Source organism: Indicator indicator, chromosome Z (genome assembly GCF_027791375.1).
Source record: "Indicator indicator isolate 239-I01 chromosome Z, UM_Iind_1.1, whole genome shotgun sequence".
Taxonomy (NCBI): domain Eukaryota; kingdom Metazoa; phylum Chordata; class Aves; order Piciformes; family Indicatoridae; genus Indicator; species Indicator indicator.
In genome coordinates, this window is record NC_072053.1 from 53,573,952 (window position 1) to 53,595,702 (window position 21,751).

At 39.3% G+C, this 21,751-nt stretch overlaps 1 protein-coding gene across 2 annotated transcripts in view; it reads left to right on the forward strand.

Annotated features, from left to right (window-relative positions):
* Positions 1 to 15,579, forward strand: part of NTRK2 (neurotrophic receptor tyrosine kinase 2) — a 223,857-nt gene extending 208,278 nt beyond the window's left edge. For both annotated transcript variants that reach the window (XM_054398237.1, XM_054398238.1), the window contains 2 exons: positions 13,996 to 14,154; positions 15,394 to 15,579. In XM_054398237.1, the coding sequence (XP_054254212.1) occupies positions 13,996 to 14,154; positions 15,394 to 15,579 (345 nt within the window). The remainder of the gene's footprint in view (positions 1 to 13,995; positions 14,155 to 15,393) is intronic.
* Positions 15,580 to 21,751: the final 6,172 nt, after the last annotated feature.

The following is a 21,751-nucleotide window of genomic DNA, read 5'->3' on the forward strand; positions in this document are numbered from 1 at the left end:
TTGTGAAAATGTTCAGTACTTTTGCCTGATACAGAATCAAAAGCATTTCAAAACACCAACACTTCTCACAAAGAGCAGAACTGTTTTTTGTAACTGTGGTTTTGTCAGTTTCCTAATAAGGCAACTGTAAATAGCCTAAGGAGAAGTTCATATAAATCGGTGTGGATTTCTTAGGAAAGAGAAGTTTAAAGGGAGGCATTGTTAGTTCAGAAGTAGAAAACTAGTTTCTCTGCTGCCTTGTTGAGTCTTGCTTATCCCGTCTTCACACTCTGCTGCTTTTGATACTTTTGAATCACATTTTGGTTGGAAAAGACCTTTAAGATCATAGAGTCCAACCATTATCTAACTACTAAGTCTGGTGCTAATCCATGTCTCTTAGCAAATCATCTATGCATCTTTTAAACACCTCCAGAGATGAATATTCACTCACCTCCCTTGGGAGCCTGTTCCAGGTTTTAATAATCCTTTTAGTAAAGTTTATTCTAATATCCAATCTAAACCGCCATGTGTGCAACTTGAAACCATTTCCTCTCATTCTGTCACTTGATACTCGGAAGAAGAGACTTACAGCTACCTCACTACAACTGTGTTTCAGGTAACTGTAGAGAGCATTGAAGTCTCCTCTCAGTCTCCTTTTCTCAAAACAAACAACCCCAGTTCCCTCAACCACTTCTCATAAGACCTGTTCTTTAGACCCTTCACCCAGTTTCATTGCCCTCCTCTGGACATGCTCACACCCTCATTGTCTTTCTTGTAGTGAGGGCCACCAAAACTGGACACAATACTCAAGATGTGGCCTCATCAGTGCTGAGTAGAGGGGAGCAATCACTTCCCTGGTCCTGCTGGTCAAGCTATTTCAGATACAGGCCAGGATGCTGTTGGCCTTCTCGGTCACCTGAGCACACTGGTGGCTCATGTTCAGATGACTGTTGCCTGCAGGTCTTTCTCTACTGAGCAGCTTTCCAGACACTCTTCTCCAAGCATGTAGCATAGTCTGGGGTTTATTTTGAGCCACGTGTGGGACCCAGGAGTTTGCCTTGTTGAATCTCACACAATTGACCTCAGACCATCGATCCAGCCTGTTCAAGTCCCTCTGCAGAGCCTCCCTACATTCTTGCACTCCCTCCCAGCTTCATGTCATCTGCAAACTTACTGAGGGTGCACTTGACCCCCTCATCCAAATAGTTGATTTGTAAACTGTAAAAGTATTACAGAGAACTGTCCCCAGTACTGAGCCCTGGGTAACAACACTTGTGACCAGCTGGATTTAACTCCATTCTTCACCACTCTTTGGGCCTAGCTATCCAGACAGCTTTTTACCCAGCAAAGCATCCACCCATCCAAGCCATGACCAGCATTTCTCCAAGAGGACGCTATGGGAGACAGTGTCAAATGCTCTGCTAAAGTACAGGTAAACAACATCCACAGCCTTTCCCTCATCCGTTAAGTGAATCACCTTGTTGTAGAAGAAGAGCAGGTTCATCAAGCAGGACCTGCCCTTCATGAACCTGTGCTGACTGAGCCTGACCACCTGTCTGTCCTGCACCTGCTGCTTAATAGCAGTCAAGATGATCTGCTCCATGACCTTCTCTGGTATCAAGGTCGGACTGACAGGTCTGTACTTCTCTGGATCCTTCTTCAAGCCCTTCCAGTCGATGGACATCACATTTGCCAATCTCTGGTCAGATGGAGCCTGGTGACTGTCAATCACTAAACACAACCAAGTCTTCCTTCGTGGAAATAGTTCTCTCTTCTTCTCTGTATTGGCAATACAGAATAAAAATGTCTAAGGTTCCACATAGACTGCTTCTGGATGCCATTGCACAATATAAAAATATTACCCATTTCTTTAAAATAGTAGAAAAACAAGTTGAATTCTAGAATCTGCATTCCACCTTATGCTTATAGATCCAGGTCCTTCATTTAGATTTGTCCATTTTTTCTTCCATACATAATATCTGTTATTCTCATAATTAATACTAAGAGTGATAGTATTTTATAGTACTAAAAGGTATTTAAATATTAACAGGCTTGACAATATTAATGATAAGAAGATTTTTCTATCATGTTAAAATTAATTATTCTGGAGATTAATTGTGGCAAATACATTGTAGTGACTGTCATCCATTCCGGTGCTAATAATCAGCAGAAAGTGTATAGGAGTTCTTCTCTTGCCCTCCAGCTGAGAGCATCATGAGTGACTTGCATGGCATGACCTTGGCATGAGCCTGCAGAGACTAATTTCACCCTTAGTGCAATAGCATGATTACAGAGTGTAAGCCTTGGACAGAAATAATAAAAATATTTACAGACACTGAACTTGTTAGTTGTGTTAGGCTTCTCAGGGAGCAAGGACATGGATAGTAATGTCAAAGGATCATTGGCCCAATGTTAGACATTGCAGAAGAGATTCCTGGTACAAATGCAGAACAAGCAGAAGCTATACTTCTACAAGACAAATGCACATGCATTAACTCTTTTGGAAGAAAAAAATCCATGTGGTTACAGACACCACTTCTAGATCCCTAGAAATTTGGAGTCGATCTGTGTGCTGTGGTTCTTATGCCAAAACTCTACCTGAATTTTACTCAATGGGGAGAGCCCATCAAGTTGCCCTAAGAGGCTGTGCTCTCTGACTCTGGCTGAAGCTCTGTTTCTGATGGTGACAGCTGAAAAGCACAATTTCATCAGGGTTTTCTGACATGTGCTCTCAACTTCTGAAATTCTGCAGGAGCCAGTGGAAGCTGCCTTGGCTCCTGCCGGTAAAGGTCTTGTGGGCTCCTTCAGGGCATTGGAAAACTCTCAGTGTTCTCTTGAACATGGTTCTGGTTTTGTCTTACTCTCTTATTCCCTAAGTCTCTCTCGCAGAGAAAAATAAATGAGCAAGGGCGCTGCTGGAGAGGTGAAATTATATTTGTTATTATTGTTCTGAATATTGTGTTCTTCTGAGCAGTGTTCATTCTGAACATTGCACTGCTTCCTTTCACTGAAGCAGAAGAGGGTTGAGTCTTCTTGTAACTTAGCAGTGTTTTGACCATAGGTCACCTTATACAGGAGGCTATTGATGTTACTAGGTATTTACTGAACTAACAGAAAGGCACTATAGCTGAAAGTCTTCCCAGGATTCAGCCCATCCATAAGAGAGCTGAGTGCAGTAAGTAAGAGGGTTATGTGGGGGACAGTGCTAACTGATGACTGCTTGTGTGCTTGCATATTTGAGATGCTTTGCAATAGATAGAATGCTGACTGGTCATCCATTCCTGCGTACACTGATCCATGGTTGTGACCATTCTGCTTTTTACCCACCTCCTATCACTCTCTGTGTTGCTCTCATCCCCTCACCACCCTCTTTTATCTTCCATTGGTATTCATCTTGATTCCTTTCCCCATTCCCCAGGGCCAGGCTGTTGAGTCGTTGCTTCATTTATTAGGTACTTCCTCCTACACTTCCTTAAAGTGCTCCTGCTGAGCATAAAGAGGCCCTTATTTGAGTAAATGCCCTTCAGTGGGAGTAACTCATAATAGGTTCTTTTCACTGGGAAAGTTCTCCCTTGCTTTCTTTAGAGCCAAGACAGTCTGGAAAAAATACATCCTTCTGCTGTTACTGTGTCAGGCTTGTCACAGAAGAACGTGGACACAGGGAAGTTGTGTGATCTTGAACAGTTAAATGCTGGATTGAATTTTGCCTGATAGAAGCACGGTGTGTATTGGCTCATATATGATGTTCATTGTTACCTCTTCAAAACAGGCAAAGAAAGTACGTGTAGCATTATTTTGGGATTTCAAACGGCTAACTCTTCTCACAGAAAACTGCTGGAACCTCTTCTTGGTTCCCAGCAAAGATGGGAACTGACCATAGCCATGAGATCTCAATGAGACTTAAATATCCTTACCAAATACACTGCAGGGCATTTACTATTGTACTATAAATGTTATCCTACGCAACTAGGATAATATTTATAAGTAACGTGTCAGTGTTAAGTGGCATACATCTTGTGATGAAGTCTTCATGATCTTGTGTTAATACCATTCTTTCACTACCTAGTTCATGGTTCTCAGCTACAGATCATTCAGTCACTCAGACAAGGATAAATCTGCAAAGTGTTCAACAGAATTGAAAAGCAAATTTAAGTAGATCAAACACAAAGTTAATCAGCTTGGAGTACATTCACTTAAATCTCAGTATTCACATGGCATTGGCATTGACGTGATATCAAGACACCCTTCTTGTCAATGTTAGCTTACTAGTAATAAGCCAAGTGATAAAATGAACATGAACAGTTGTATAATTCTCATTTCAGATGTCCTGAAAGGCTGGAACGTTGATACAAAATGGATCTTGCACAATACAGTGGATTTCCAAACTCAAAATCATTATAGTAGAAGGAAGATCCTTTCAGCAGAGACCTTAGTGTGGATCGGTTTTTTTTTTAATAAACGCCTCTTAGCTAGCTCAGTGGCTGAAGTGACTTGGAGGGGAATGCCTATCTGTCAGGGAGGAAAGGAAAATAAAATGGAGCTGCAGCCTAATTATGGTGTCAAGGCCAGTGGGAACTCCTGAACCACTCTCTTCCTGTAGGCCACAGTGATGTTTTCAAAGGAATTAACCACAGAGGCCAGGATGCCAGGTTAGGTGAAGGAGACAGCCAAATAAACAGAATGAATAATAGAAGTACCAGGCCAGAAAACAAAGAAAAGTATATACTAAGACCTGAAGCCCTAAACATGTCGAAAGAGAATTATAAAGTATCATGATTTTAAAATAAAATGCAGTCTTTATGGAACAGTATTTCAGAAGTTTTCATCTGAAGCAGATGAAAAATATTCTGTGAAGTACAGACGCACAAACAAGATTAGGGCTATAGTAACACACTATCATATAACCAAGTTAAAGTGTAGCTACTGTGGTACAAATTGCTACTTGTGATTTTTTACAAGTGGCATTAAAGGTGCTATTGTTGTGTATGACATGTACTGCCAGGTTGTGTAGGAGCCTTCCGTAGATTGTGTAGGTTGTGTAGATCAGAACTTCATCGACATAGGCATTATACAAGCATAGGTCAAAAACTAGTACTAGCCTAATTTAAATATAATTTGGTTTTAGTACAAGATTTTTACAGAGATCAATTTGGCAGTCCTAGCCCAAAATACTGCTGAACTGTCCAAAACACTGGGGGTGTAGACAATCTCCAAAACCCCCAAACAAATTGAAATATATTGTCATAATAATATGAGACGTTCATTTCCCACTTGACTTACTTTGAATGTCTTCAGGACCTCCTTGAATCTAGGCTACTCTGGAGTCTGGAAGTGCTACATTTAAGATACCTATTGAAGACCATGCAGTTGACCTTCACTTTTAACAATAGAGATCTCAAAAATTTAAATGACTGTACTACCTACTATGGTGTAAAATTGCAGTCTGTTTTTTTTATAAATTGAGCATCTAACCTTTGAGCTCTCAGCTTTACTGCAGATCCTGCTTTTATTTGAGAAAACTAAAAATATGTATAAGCATTGATATTAAATAAACTACAGTATTACAGCAGTGCAGCTAGCAGAGGACTCAGTGTTAAATAGGATTCTTAGTCATCCAGAGAGGAAGGCGAGTATGCATAAGGAAGAAACCACCTAACTGCTGCATGGTGACAGTAAGGAGTAGCTTTACCCTATGAGGAAGTCAAACATTTTCCAGAATGCTCCCTTGGACCACTGCAAAACATGTAAGGAAAAAGCAGGAAAAGTAGATATAGTTGTGGACTTCTTTCTCACCCACTTTCCTTTTGTCCGCGCAGTACTAGCATTTGGTGAAAGATACGAGGAATGTATGTATTAAATCCTCAGAGACCCCTTACCTGAAATGCACCAGTGCTGGTTCAGAGTCCTAAATCCTCTTAAAGATCACTGTGGTCTTCCTCTGTTCCCTTGAATGGCATAGTAAGAAGCAAATTTAGCAGACTTACTGTCAGAAAGCAAAGCCTCCTCCACCCTGATGACATGGATCCACTCGGGAAAATTTTAGGGGGCATTTCTTACTAGACTGACACCTTCTGTAAATGCTTGCAGACATTATCTGATCTCATTTTAGAGCAGATGGAAAGATGCTTCAGCATCACAGGCTGAACTTAACAGTCCATTTTGGTGTTAAACAAATGCAGTCATGAATTCCAAGAGCCATTTATACACAATGCTGTATAATGTTTCTCAAATGGAAAATGACAGTGCTGAGGGTAGAGAAAAGCACTGAAAAGAATGAAGGAAAAAGCCCCAAACCAAATACAAAACAAAAAGGTGGTTCCAAGCCCTCTGCTGGTGTAAATTCTTCCTTTACACCAGTGCAGAGATTGAGCCAAGAGCTATAAAATTATTTCATCACTGCTTGGCCTACATTTTGACTCTTTTGTCCAAACCCAACATTTTAAGTATGACTTGAGGAATATTTCAACATAGGAATTTGATAAGAACTATTCAGAATTTTACAAATCCCATAGGAATAAGGTTGTGCGGTTTTTTAGTTTGGTTTTTGTGGGTTTTGGTTGGTTGTTTTTTGGGTTTTGATTTTGTTTGTTCGTTTGCTTGCTTAATTGGTTTGGTATTGGGGGTTTTGGGTTGTTGTTTTTTTTTTTTTTTTAATAGCAGTTTCTGGTGTTTTTAGTGATCGTATTGCCTGTTGTTTGATGGATGCCTCATTTCGGAGCAAATGTCTGTTCCAACTCATAGAACAATGTCGTGGTACAAGCAAGGAGACAAAAGCTAGAATTCGTAAGGAAAACAACAAAGATTTTTTTTCTGTTCTATTTTCATAAAACTTTGCTTTTGTATCTTCCAGTTTATATAAACTAATTGAGGCCCAGAGAAAGTGAGAGGCAGAAAACATCATCAAGATTACAGAAGAGAAGTACAATAAGCACAAGGACCTTGCTATTGTCTTGTCAATTAGCATCTGTCTGAGGATCAGTATAACTTAGCCTCTCTCAAGTCCCTGACAATGTGGCTGACTATCTGCACAGACTTAGATTAGGCTGTTGACATTATCAGTGTAGACATTTGAAGTGCAATCACTGAAGACAGATCAGGTTGCATGGTTGTGATCATACTTCTCCTTTGTTCTTTAGGCAAGTAGAGATAAGTCTTCATGGAAAACAGCAAATGCTAATTCCCTGAAATAATAAGATTATTCATCTTTCTTTGAATTCATGAAATCTTGCTCTGCCTTCTTGATACTTTTGGCCACAGAGAGCGTATCTCCAAACTTTCTTCAGGCAGTCAGTAACTGAAAGATTTGATCTAACATGACTTGCCCAGCATCATACAGATAGTTTGTGAACAAGCCAAAATAGCTGACAACTAACATCCCTTCTGCACTTGTGGTTCGAAACAACTTCTTTCACTTGTAGAAAAGCTATGGGAGCTCAGTAGGTTTGCCCATATTCTTAGAATGTGTGAAACTGAGGAGTCCATTCATTTAGTTGCCTCACGTGTACATAGCAGTTTGTTAATCTTGGTATTTGTAAGCCATGTGATAAAATAACCACCATGGGAATGGGGGAGAGGCTATCTAGCAAAATTCAAAGAACTGGAACATCTCAGACATTAAAGCTAAAAATTGTGATGCTCCCATGCAGTGTACGTTATAGAAAAACTTCTGTGACTCACAAGGGAGAATTAAAGCTGCAAATCAAACTCTGTTGCTCTCCTCTTTTCCTGTGATATAATCTGGCATGACCAACAGAGCTAGACATGCTACATTAACCTACAGAAATTTGGGGGAGGGAGGAGGAGTGATCTTCACTAAAATAAATATGGGGAAAACTTGTGATCTCTGGTACTTGAGCTTTAATACTTGGCATTAGGAGTAGAAATTTCCTAGTGCCACAAAGTGGCTTCTGTGGTATGATACTTGGCTTTGAGAGTTGGCCCTTGTTGATCCCAGCTGTGCAGTCCAGCTAGCAGCTCATCATGCTGCACCTCATATCCCCTTGGAAAAAACAGAGGTACAGGATTTCAGCTATGGTACAGACTTGTAAGATGCCAGTTTTCCAATGCATATTAAAGGTGATTTTTAAAACCTCCTTGGTTCTGGCATCTCAGATTGCTTGGGATTATACTTTATAAACTGTTTGCTTTGAAAATCAGAAGGGCAATGATTGTAGTTTATATAATACTACATTGCAAATTTGTTTTGTTGTTGACTTGGACACATTAGCTGATCATTGCAGAGCCTGTGAAGATTTTAACAGGAGCTGTTCCAGCTGCTTGTCTGCTGGTACATTATACCTCTCTTCATTCACTGGTGTACCCATCAGACACTAAGGTGCAGAAATAGTGGCAGGGTACAACTGACACAGTGAAGACTTTCTTTAAAGCAAAACACGGGACGTTACATGAGCTCAATATTCTGAGTTGTAAGTCATGCCATGGGAGTAATCAGTAGTGGTATGTTATGGCATGGTTTGATAAGGTGAATTAGGAGAATACAGGGTGCTTTAGAAAGGAGAGCCCATCTGGTACAATGTGTCAAATCTTCCCTGTGTTTTTCCCTCTGTGCTTTTTCACCAAGGTTCTGAGTTCTTATCTTCAGAGATTAATTTAGATGACCACTGAATTCGTTGAAATATACCGTTCAAGTTGTCTCTCCTTTCAGTTTATCACAGTATGTCTCCCTTTCATGTCACTTGGATTATAATTTATTTTTTAACACTTGAAAATGTTCTCATTTTAAAGGTAAAGAATTGACATTTTAAAGGAATAAACTTCTATTTTTCATTCATACACACTTCATCCTGGGGCACCAAACAGCTGTAATCTGTTACTTTTCAGTGCTGCAGATTTCTAGTCAATTAACTTCCCTTCTGTCTCTCTAATAAGGGGCATTTCTTTTAATCAGAGATGTAAATAATGTCCCCTTCTTCGTAGCATTCGTCTGATTTTTCCTCCAGGGCACTCCGTCTTGCTTTCTTGGAAGAGCAAATGCTCTGTAATGCAGTAACTAGTACAGTTCATTAATTACCCTGCATATTTGGCTGACCCAGTATGATACTTTGTTGTATAAAACACAATAGATAGAGTTGCTATACCCTTTCAATTTAGCATTTGAGAAGGTCTTTGGAAGATGCCAGACTGTAAGATTCATTAAGTCATTCGCATATCTCCTTCATTCTACCCTTTCAGCACAATCAGTTCTAGCACTCCATAAGCATTGCCAGGAAGTTTGGTAAGAACTGGACAAAATCACAGAAACCTTCAGGTTGGAAAAGACCCTCAGGATCACCACATCCAACTGATAACCCTACTCTACAAGGTTCACCCCTAAACCATATCCCCAAGTACTACATCCATACAACCTTTAAACACATCCAGGGTTGGTGACTCAACCACCTCCCTGGGCAGCACATTCCAATGCCTGACCACTCTTTCTGTGAAAAATTTTTCCTAATGTCCAGCCTAAACCTACCCAATCGCAGCTTGAGGCCATTCCCTCTTGTTATATCACTAATGATCTGTGAGAAGAGAGCAGCACCAGCCTCTCCACAATGTTCTTTCAGGTAGTTGTTGACAGCAATGAGGTCACATAGTGCAATATGTGGCACATCAACATAGGGATGGCTACTCCAAAGGTTCTTGTAGTCCTGGATCCTGTCCACTGTGACTAGCAGTGCCTGCAGAATAGTATGAGAACTTGTTAAGCACATACTAATATTAATCTCATCTACTCGCTTAGCATCTGGCGCTCTGCAGCTCAGGCAATTCCTGGGCCAGAGGTGGTATACTGTGTTTGCTAGCCCTTGTCAGCTTTTACCCTCCATGAGGATGTTTACCCACTTTTTGACCCAAGGTAAGCCAAAAGGGTTGGCAGTATCTTGCGGCAGTGAGTTCCACAAGCAACCGTATGTTATGTTATGTGATGGGGTGGCTCTTTTTGTTGTGAACCTGTGGTTCACGGATTCCATTTGTTGCCTTCTGGGTCTTGCATTAACGTGAAACTCTGGATAAATGGTAATTCTTTATCTTCTCCATACCATTCACGGTTTCATAGAGACTAATGAGAGGAATTTTAACTCCGGTGACACAAAGTTGACATACAATATTGAGTTGATGATGCATAACTGGAGAGAGAATTTACAGTGTAATAAATGTTGTTCTAGACATTGTTTCAGTTTTCTGACAAGACTGCTGGTAGAATTAGGAAAGAAATTTAGATGTAAGCCTCTTCTCAATAGAGATGAACTAAAGCAGACTTGAAAATGAAAGGGTGCATCTTTAGCTACTGGTTAATGACCTGCCTTATTTCATAATTCAGAAACCTCATGAGCTGGAGTGGTATGGCTTGTTATGACTGTGAAAGTAATATATTGCTTTTCTGCAAGTGGGCATGGCAGGACTGATGATATTTTAAGAGAAGAAACTGACTTTGTCTACATGGCCAGGGCATGTAAGAAATGAAAATAGCAATTACTGGATTTCTCTCTTGTGCTGAAAGAAACATTTGCCAACATGTTTTGCAGAGATCCATAAAATGATCACCTTTTCAGGATTTTTACAGCTGTAGTATGGATGTTAAAGTGATAGCATATTAAGTTAAAACTCCATTACTTTCAAACCCGTCAAAACCTTGTCTGGACTGAATATAAAGATGCAGTCTGCTTAACACACAACCATTTAAAAAAATTATGGGTAGCAAGCAGCACTGTGAGTGTACTTTATCCTGCAGAATGCTGATGATCTCTCAGATCTGTACAACACTGGAATTTCTTATTAAAGTATACAGAAGAGGGCATTCATTTGAAGCACTCATCACCTTAGGCTTCACTCGGTGTAGTCATGTTTTCTTTTATTTTTCTTCTTGGAAAACACATCTTAGCCATGCTGACATTTGCAATAAGAGCAAAAAGCACTCTACCTCTCTTCATTGGTATTATGGCATAACTGTGGGTTCTTAGGCTCAACAGTCCAGTAAAGATGAGAAGAAGCTCACAACTGACTGGCAGTTTGTTTCGGGCAACTCGTGAAAGCAGTGTCAAGTCCCAGGCTTCAGTTCAAGAAAGCTGTGAAGCAGGTGCTTCATTTTAATCATCTGCCTAACAAAGCCCTTAGTGTTTTTCTGAGCTGAGTGAGTGTTGATTCAGTAACCACTGATCTTTAATAGAGAAGAAAATGTGCATTTTGAAAAACTGCTTTTGACCAGGCCCTGACCTGTGCTTTTGATATGACTGAACTGGAATCTGAGTTGAAACTGAAGGTGCTTTTGGACCACGGGTGGGTGCTTGTACTGCCAAAGATGTTGCAGAATTACATTAATTGCAGTGCCATCTGTCAAGAAAAGCGCCACTTATAATACTTCTGTTGATACTTTGTAAGGTGTAAAATATTATCTTCACAAAGATACTGAGTTGAAAGTAACTCTTCATAAAACTACTGTGTTGGCAAACGTAAAGAAGGGACACCAGAAATTCTCATCCCTGGACAAGTATTCTGCCTGTCTTTGGGGCAAAAATGGAAACAGCTCCAGCAAGATGATATGGGAAGAACACCAAAGAGCTCTGTGCCTTGTGCTTATCTGTAAATCGAATTCTTGGTGTCAGTGCTGATGAGTCAGTCTTGCTATGACTGCAAAGAGAGGCAGCTAGGTCTGCAGTGTTACAGATTAGTTCATTGCAGGGGTGTCATTTGGTGGCGATTTGTCATCATTCTAGAGGTGTGTCATTCATTTTACTGAATGATATTGGAAACTCAGTCTTGAGTGCTACCACAAATACACGGTGGTTCTGTGGCAAGGAACCATGGGAAAATAAGATTTAAGTAGTGGGGGGTTTTCAGTTGCTTTTTCAAAATCTCTTGATGTAAGACGTGACAAATGAAAAAAAAAATAAAAATCAAGACATGCATTTATTGTTTATAGCTTTCATTAATTTTTAAGGAATGAGTCAAAAGAAATTACTGAAAAGAACCAGTAGCAGAGGCTGTATGATGAGCAGATCTAAGAGCCACTTTAATATTTGATGAGACCCAAAAGCTTCTTATTGCTAACCATCTTTTAATGGCGCATACCCTTTGTCTGGGTGTATGTGGCTGCATGTTTTTAAGGGACCAACTTTCTGACTTCCTATTGAAAAAACTCACAAGATGGGGGTAAAAGTGGTGATTTGGAGCTGTTTGGTTGCCATGTGAGTTTAGGTCATGATAAGGTGGGAAACTGAATCTTTCTTTGCATCTCAGTGCATCTCAGTCTGTGTGTTACTTTAAACTTTCCATATCATCGAGTGACTTCTCACACAAGGACGATAAAACATACTGAGGCACAGAGCCTTGCAGCTAGTCTGCCTGCCAGAGGGGTAAACTGTAACACAGAGAAAAACAAGACGAATTGAGGAAAGTACTTAAAAATGTGTCAGTGGAATGCTCACATGTATGTTTTTGACTTAGACAGAAAGCCACAGAAGTTGAGTCCCCTTTGCAATGGCTCTGAAGCCTGAGCAGAGCAACCTGCATGGAGTCAGAAGAAAATCTGTAGCCGGGAATCAAAGTTGGAAGTCCCTACCTTTCATTCAGTGTTCCATCCTTTGCATGACATCTCATCTAGGGGAAGAAGAAGAAGAGCTTACTAACAGACTAAGTTTAGAAAAGCGTTAGCATGACTTTCTGATTCTGAGGAGTCAGTAGCAAGAGTTGGTTTGTGGCAATGCACAGCACAGCGTTGAGCTCTCATAGCCATAGATGTGATTTTGGTATGCTGTGATAATGCAGTATTACTGTCAAATAGCTGGAAATGGAGGTTCTGTGTGATTTAGACATACTGACTGAACTGCTGGGGTTTCCTTCCATCTGCTTTTCTTTACAAGGAGGACATTGTTTATAACAGCAAATGTAGAGGCCCACAAGGAGAAACAGTGTTTTGAATTGACAGAATCTCGAAAGTGCAAATGTGATTTCATAACTAAATACATTTTCAGACAGAAAAATGTGTGCTAATCAAAAGCTGGATGTTCTTGGAAAAGCTTTCCTTATTTTTATATTGTTTTTTAACTTCCTTGGAGATATTCACAGATGTCTTGATACAAAAGTAATCAGGATATCTGTATAGCTAAAACACAGTATCTCTGTTACACTGTTGAAGAAGTACTTGAGTGGACTTTTTTATTGATATGATCTATTCAGAATGGACATATTAGGAGCAATAAATTGTTTAGAATCTGGAAATAAGATTTTTTTTAATTTAAATTGCTTAATGAACCTAATTTCAAATAATTATAGTGTTCTGGGAAAAACTAAAAATGTTCAAAAAGACTTTCAGAGAAGTATTAATTCAGTGAAAGACTCCATTCACTTGAGTTCATTTGTGATAGGAGTCCGTGTCTTACAAGTAAAAAAGGGTTGCATTTTTTTATTAAAGCTTTATAGGACTGAGTAGTGAATGTGGAACAAAATATTTTGGATTAACTTTGGAAATTATCAATGGAAACTAACATTGCCTTAAATTCGTTCAAAATTAGGATGTTAAGCCATGCCAGTCCTGATCCCACTATGTCATACAGTCATACGTGCTGTGTCTTCATGGATTTCAGTTGATACTACAGAGTTTCTAGAAGCATCATCAGTGCAGATTTCATTTAATGAATCTCTTTTAGTCTCCCGAGTGTTGAAATAGAGACTAAAATTGGCCTGATTTGAAATGGGTTGGTAGGCACTAAATTAATTAACAATTTTACAAAAGTTCCTGTTCCTTGAGTAGAGTGTGCCAAGGAAATGTTAAAGATGACCTTCCACTTCAGAAAGAGTGTCTTTGGAGAGTCTGTTGAGACACTTACTGTGGTACTGGTTGTTGTTGAGGTGAGAGGAGTCTGGGCCATGAATCCCTAGGTCATACAAGCTCTGCAAAGTCAACAGTATCATGTTGGAAGAAAAAAAAACATGGATTCTCCTAATTTAACATCTTGATACTCTTTCTTGTGAGGATATGGAGAAATTATTTCTAACTCTTTCACTTGTTTTTCATAGGTTGGGGGTCACACCATGCTTCCGATCCGTTGGATGCCTCCAGAGAGTATCATGTACAGGAAGTTCACTACAGAAAGTGATGTCTGGAGCCTGGGGGTTGTGTTATGGGAAATCTTTACCTATGGCAAACAGCCATGGTATCAGCTCTCAAACAACGAGGTGTGTGTGTAATACAGTCTCAAACTGCACTGGAAACACTGACACATTGGTGTTGGTTCAGCTTCTCTGAAGAAGGGATAGCAACAAATTTATTTAGTAAAGGCAAGCCCCCACGATACCATGTATTTATGGTGGTGTCATGAGCTTCTTGGTTGAATTTCTTCCTCTTCACCCTTTTCTGTCCAGGGTGGGTTAAAGTTGTCCAAGCAGAACTATACCAATTGGAATTTAGCTTTTTGCTTTGCCATGAGGCAATAAAAAGGATTTTACTTATCTCCTGAACAAACTTTGGGTGATTTCAGCTTCACATCCTATATACCATTGTTGCAGAATGGTTGTCCAAAACCTTTCTTGAATAGATGGAAATAATCTGGAGAACTCTTGATTTTCAGGCAGTCACAAGTAACCTTTTCCCAGAGATTAGCCACAGTGATCGTCATAAGTTTAAGGGGGGGAGGGGGGGGGGCAGAAAGAGTCTAAAGAACAGGTCTTGTGAGAAGTGTCTGAAGGAACTGGGGTTGTTTGTCTTGGAGAAAAAGGGGCTGAGGGGAGACCTCACTGATCTTTACAGCTACCTGAAAGGAAGTGGAGGTGAGTCTCTTCTCCCTAGTATCAAGTGGTAGAATGAGAGGAAATGGCCTGAAATTGTGCTGAGGGAAGTTTAGATTGGAAATTAGGAAAAATTTATTCACTGAAAGAGCATTCAGGCATTGGAACAGGCTGCCAAGGGAGGAGGTGGTGTCACTATTCCTGGAGGTGTCCAATAGATGTGGCACTTTGGGACATGGTTTAATGACCATAGTGGTGGTATGGACTCTATGATCTCAGAGGTTTTTTCCAATCAAAACAATTCTATGATTCTGTGATGGGATGGAGAGACACTGATGCTCTGCATGAGCAGGGCGAAAACTTGGCCTCTTTCTGATATGAGGTGAGGTTGATAGAAGAGTCGAGGAGGTACAGGATTCCTTCCTAGCTATCATTCCCTCTTAAGTGGAAAGGGCAACATGAGTGCAGTTAACATCAGTGAATGTATTGCTCCTTGAAAACTTAAATTACAGTGATTTTCCCAGTTGGCATATCACAGCTTAGATGTCTACCTAGAAATGCAGCCTTTGGCAGAGTTGTCTTGACTGCCATCAGTGAAGCTGCTGTGGCAATTAGTAGTTAATTTTTCCATAGATTACTCCCACATAGTTTGCAAAGCTGGGCTGATCCTTTCTGTGTGATTTCTCCTAGGTGATTGAGTGCATCACTCAGGGCCGAGTCCTGCAGCGACCTCGCACGTGCCCCAAGGAAGTGTATGACTTGATGTTGGGCTGTTGGCAACGGGAGCCTCATATGAGGCTTAACATCAAAGAAATCCATTCCCTCCTCCAGAACTTGGCCAAGCAATCTCCAGTCTACTTGGATATTTTAGGCTAACGTCTCCTAGCATTTCTTCATATGGGCTGCAGGAATGAATGTGTTCAACTGCCGCTGAACTCCATTAAAATGTGTTCTTAACTTTGACAGTATTAATGCGGAGAAGCTTTCAAAGGGCAAGCAATGTGCACTTCTCCATCTGTAGACACAGTACGGACTTTTTAGAAATTACTGAGATGTATTCTCCTCTCTCTTTCTTTCAGTTTCTATCATTTTTTTCCTCTCTTTCCTGTCTTTATAATCAATTTGGCTTCTGCATTATTGTAACTCTGCATAGACAAAGGCCTTAAAAACCTGATCTGTTACATCAACAGCCTTTTTCAGTTTGCCCACCACAACTAACAATGCCTTGTTGTATTCATGCCTTTGATGTGGATGAAAAAAAGGGAAAATATATTTGACTCGAACTTTGCTATTTCTGCTGTACAGCTACTGGGAGTTTCTATGTATTCATCTCAATTTTTTTGCTTCAGCATGTGTGTGGTAAAGGAAGACTGGTATTCTCTACATGAAGCATGTTCCTTGCGGAGATAAAGCCAGATGGAAAGAAGACAGTCTTGTGTGATACACTGTCTGGAGGAACTAGGGTATCAGGTGGCATCCAGGCCCATACAAAAACACTTGAGATTATTTGATGGAAGGCAAGAGGAGATTCAGCACTTTTCCTGAAGAGTCTTTCTGAGGACTAAGGGGATCGTTCAAGGAGGTGCTGTGCCAGGACCTTAACATTGCCAGATACAAGTAGCGGGGGAAAAGATGCTGCCTGCACTGCACACAATTGCTTTTCAACATGATAAACACATGCCCTTATTTTGTCTTCTGGTAGGATATTGTCATGCCATTGGTATAAAAATGTTCTCCAGCTACTCTTTTTTAATAAAGGCTGAAGCTAGGCTTATTAATGTACAGTATTAATTTAAGGATTTTGATAAGATAGGACAAGCTATAGGTGCTGGGACAGGTGTATCTTATACTGTGCTTGTCCAGCAGCATATTCCTTCCTTCCTCATACCTTTTTCTTTTTTTTTTTTCTACCATGCAAGGAAAACTGTGCATGGTCTTTGTCAATTACTGCCCTTTGTGCAGAAACTATCACTCATTGTGTAGTAGATCTTAGTAGGCATAGTGAACTCATAGCAATGTAACTTATATTTCATTAGAAGCGGCTAATGGAGGACATTAGCCATGTTAAAATGCCTTCACAATGTTATAGATACAATAGGCTGATATAACATAAATAATCTCAAGCACAGAGATCACTGGCTATGTTTGAACCATGGCAGGGGATAGAGATCTCTAAAGTAAACAAATTACTCTGAGGTTATGGCTTACTATTCAGAGTTCAGCACCGTGTTTGTATTGTTACTAGTGCTGTCATTACCAACGTCCACTCTTAAGTAATTTATTTTTGGTTGGACTGGCATTGTATGTGTACAACATTTGCATGGCCATTGTGTTGATGACAGCTGCATGGGCATACCTGTTATTTTTCAAACCAGAAATCAATGATTTAAAAACTAGAGTTAGGATTATTTTTAATATGAATTCTTACAAATGAAAACCTACCTTACCTATTCCTGAAGATTTTTGCCTCCCTCTGTGAGGGGTGTTGCTGCAAAAAAAAGTGATCTTTCTTTCCCTTTTTTTCTTTTTTGTTATTTCTTATTGATATGAGCCAGATCAAAATAGTCCTTCTTCTTTGAGTTGGGGATATTTTATTTAACAAATTAAGCATTTTATTTTTGTAAGTGTTCCCATAACACATTTAATATATAATTTGCTTGCATATATTATTTATTGAGGCACTTTAGGTTTTTCCTTCAGAAGCTTTTAGAGCAAGCTCATAAGAAGCTTCAAAAGAAAACAGTTCACTGGACACTGATGAAGTTTTACCCTTCTCAATGTCACTGAAAAGGCAGCATTACAAATAAACATGACAGTGTAACTATAAAGCCATACTCAGTATTTCTTTAATAAACTAGATGTTACTTGTTAACTGCTACTGAACTGGAAACACAGAAAAAGCCAGAGGAAGATTCCTGCAAAATGGGCCTTAAGATTTTATCTAGACTGTCTTGGAAGTTCATACAGAAAGCTAGATAAAGACTGGGCAACCAGTGAAACCCATTCTCTTGAGAATCTGAATGTTGTGTTTTAAAGGAATTTGAAACTGATGTTCAAAATAATGGTGGTAGAGAAGAAAAATGTCAGAGTCCAATCCTATTGTGCAGTGGGAAGAGGCTGCAGGTGGTAGTGAGGGGTGCTAAGTTTCTACCTGCTGTGTTCTGTCTTAGTTTCTTATGAGCTGAAGAAAAAAGGCATCTGAGATGCTGCTTCTACTGGAAAGCAGGCTCCAGCCTGAAAGCAAACAGGTGGGTTTTGCAAGCACTGAAAGAATGTATACCAAAAATAACCACAAAACCCTGAAAATGTACTTCGTGGCATCTTCTTTTTTTGATTTACTAGTGAGACTATTAGTCATTTCAGAGAATAAATAGTGTTACAATGCATTGTGCAATAATCTAGCAGTATGTTAAACTTCTAAAGGACCAAATGTTCTACAGAGCCACTGGTATGGATAACTTTGACCTATATCATTAATGTTCTTGATAATGCATTAAATATATAATCACAGTAGATAAGCTGTAAACTGTAGCTATACATATTTTGCGTTTGTTCATGAAGAGTTGGGCAAGTGTAGCGGAACAAGCAGAGACTTGGAAGAAATCTCTTCACACTGAAGGATGAGTATATGTGCATATTCATCGTGCTTGCACTGTCAGCTAAATTGTGTACACTGAGTAAATATGACAATCAGGCTCATTTATAAAGTCTTTCTGGACTGTGCTATGAACTGATCATATATATAATATATATTATATATTTGTGTTTGCATATATATATATACACACACAGAGCATATACATGTATGCATATGTCTGTTGTATTTTATTTCTGTATGTGCAGACATGCATGCACATTACGTATGGGCTGTGTGTATATGTATAAATTTACATAACCCAACCTTATTACAAATGATGATTAGAGTGCTACTAATAAATTGGTAACGTCTGCTGAGTAACCAAAATATTCTTTTTTTGTTTCAATATTTTGGTTTTTTTAAATGTTTATAAGAGTCAACCTTTTAAATGGCGTGCAGCAGAGGCAGTGCTAGAATGCCAGAAATAAAAGCAACAAGCACTTTTCTTCCCCAGGTGATTGCATAAAACGTTTCTTCCAATCCCATCTCACTTCTTGAGTTCTCAAATGAAATGAACAGAAAAGCTTCCAACCTCAGAAAACAGAGTTTGTTTTATTGTCATTTTTGGGTTTGTGCTATTGTTGTTTCGTTGTTCTAGAATAACAGTGCAGCTCCATTAGCATTTTGTACTCATCTACAGTAATGAAATAATTCCAAGAATGAGCTGGACTGTTCAGACTGCAACTTGACTTGTAGGACAATGAGAATGCCAAAATTCAGCAGTAATAATAGCAGCACTTGCCCACACTGTCGTTTACTCTTAATGGATCTGCAGAACTGGCAGTGGAGAACAGTTGCTCTAAAGCAACAGCACCCTGTGATGCCTGATCTTTTTAAGAGGATTTAATTAATTTTGATTTGTGGAAAAATACATGTTTATAATATCTACAGTTTAATAAGTAACTGCATATTTTTCATCTTTTACTTTTTCATTCTTTCTTGCTGTTTATTGCTTTCTTGCATTATTTGTCTTTTCTCTTTCTTTCCTTCTTTTACTTTCTTTTTCTTGTCCTCTCTTTCTCTGTATCTCTCCCTACCTTTCTGAGAGATTAATTTTTTGTGGTTGATGTAGACTTCTACAAACCATTTTAGAAAGAAATTAAGTAACTCAATAAAATGATTAGGTCACTGAATAACTAAGGTACAATGCATATATGTTAGGCCAAGTCTGAGTCTGGTTTTTTGCAGTTCGTAACTGAATTTCAAATGCTTCTATAAAATGTGAAGGAAGGGAGCAGGGAGGTGCTAGGGAACAGATCAAAGGTTTTAATCAAAGATAACGGTTTTGATAGCACAGGAAGTTGTATTTTCTTGTTGTGAGGGCTGGGATGAACCACTGCTGCTTTGAATCAAGAGGTCCTTTAGAGCCTTAGTTAAAATATCTTTATTTGGGTGGGGTGGGGGGATGTGCTACTTTCATCACAAATATGAAGCAAAAAAAAAAAAAAATCTACATGTTCCAGGGAAAACACTGTGAATTTCACAATAGCAACCAAGTGACTATTTTGCCATCTTTTAAACATACGTCTCAGGAGAAGAAATGGGAAATGATGGGTGTGTTATTTTTCCGTCTATGCATTCTAGACCAGGTCTGTGGGGACTTTTTTTGTTTGCTTGTAGAAGGTTCTGAGTGATGACCAGCTGGTATTTTATAAACACTGAATACTTTGGGCAAGGATTGTAGAAGCTGCTGGTAGTAAGGCCATTTGATTGGAATATGTGAGAAACAAAGATCAAATCGAATCTTTCCAGAGGCCTATATCTTGCAGCTTATATGTATCTTTCTGTAACTTAAAGAAAAGCAGCTAAGAATGTTTTATATTCAAGTAATATAACTCAACATTGATGTCTAATTGAATCACCGATGAAAAAATCAGTTAATTACAAAATATTTGTCCCAGCCCTGCTCTCCACCTATACTTTATGTATATATGATTCTAGATACCGCTCTCTTTGTCACTTAAGACAAAGAGGAAGATATCTACATATAAATATGAATCTCTATATTGTCACCAAACTGTGACCTGGTGTGTAGAGCTATCTTTCTCCTTTCTTTTTTCCCTTTTCTTTTAATGTGATGTCTCCGTGGAAATCTTCAGTGGTTCTTGTTTTGCAGTTTGTTATAATAAGTCATTGCTTTAAAACTTTCATTGCATCTTGGCTGATTTCAAAGTGATGCCTAGGTATCAGTGTTAAGAGTTTTGTTTGTGAATCATGTGACCAGCTTCTCTTGACATGACATGGAAAGTCTCTTGTATTACAGTGTATTTAATAAAAATGATGTCTCACAATGAACAATGTCATCCAACAGAAAGATAAAATTATTACTTAAAAAAACCTAAACATTTTATGAAGTGTTGTGTGCCATTTTCTTTTGTCCGAACATCTCTGTTTACCTCTGTACCTTTGAAAAGGATGACGTTAAGGAACACTTCGGTATGCTTGCAAACATGACATATTTGCACTCTTAAAACTCTGAGTCAAAACCAGGTTGCTGAACATGCAGTTGGTGAAAGAGGAGACCCATAGTAATAGGACAAAGGAATATCCAATTTGAATGTGAAGACAGACTCTGTTTATTCTTTGTTTCCCAAACAGAGATCCTATTTGAACTGTTGTTCATTTGGGGAGCTGAGTTAGCAAATAGTTGTTTATCTTCTAGTAGAAGCAGACCTTCAGGTGTTTTTTGGCTTTTTTGCTAAAAGTGCCCCTCAGACCTCAACTCCATTAAGAATGTAGTTTGTTCTTGTTAACTTGCATCAGTCTAGAATGAATATATTGTGAACAAATAGAGCATTAAATCCATGTCCTTGAAGAACATAATTAAGATTCAAAATGCAGAGTGCTTAGACATCAAAAGGAAGGTTCAGCAACTTGATTAAAGATCACTCCACAAACTATTGATCTAAACCGAGCCCTTCAAGGATAGAGTAAAACTATGATAGCCACTTGATGACTGCATCTGCTTCTGCCTGCCAGGAGACCTCTTTGGTATTAGACAAGCTTGCCACAAGCATTCAAAAGGTCAAAGAAAAATAATCCACTGAGAAGGAGCTTCAAGACTGTCTAAAGCTGTGAAAATATTCTTGAACACACTGTGAGGATCTGTTGGCAGTTCATGTTCATACAGTGAATTAGAACTGCCTTATCTGCTTTCATGGTAAAATTGGAGTGGGTTGCGTTGCCGTCCCAAATAAAATACCTCACTGCAGACAACTGGTCACAATGAGGACTGTTTGGCAGCAGCAACAGCTGCAGAAACTCCCAGCATTTAGTCTGTGCAAGCATCACCCTGCAGTCCCAGCAGCGTGGGCACAACAGGTCGTACACCCTCCCCAGCATTCCCTTTTCCCAGGAATTTTTATGATGAGGACCACTTGGCAGCAGCAGGGACTGGCCATTGCCACTCTT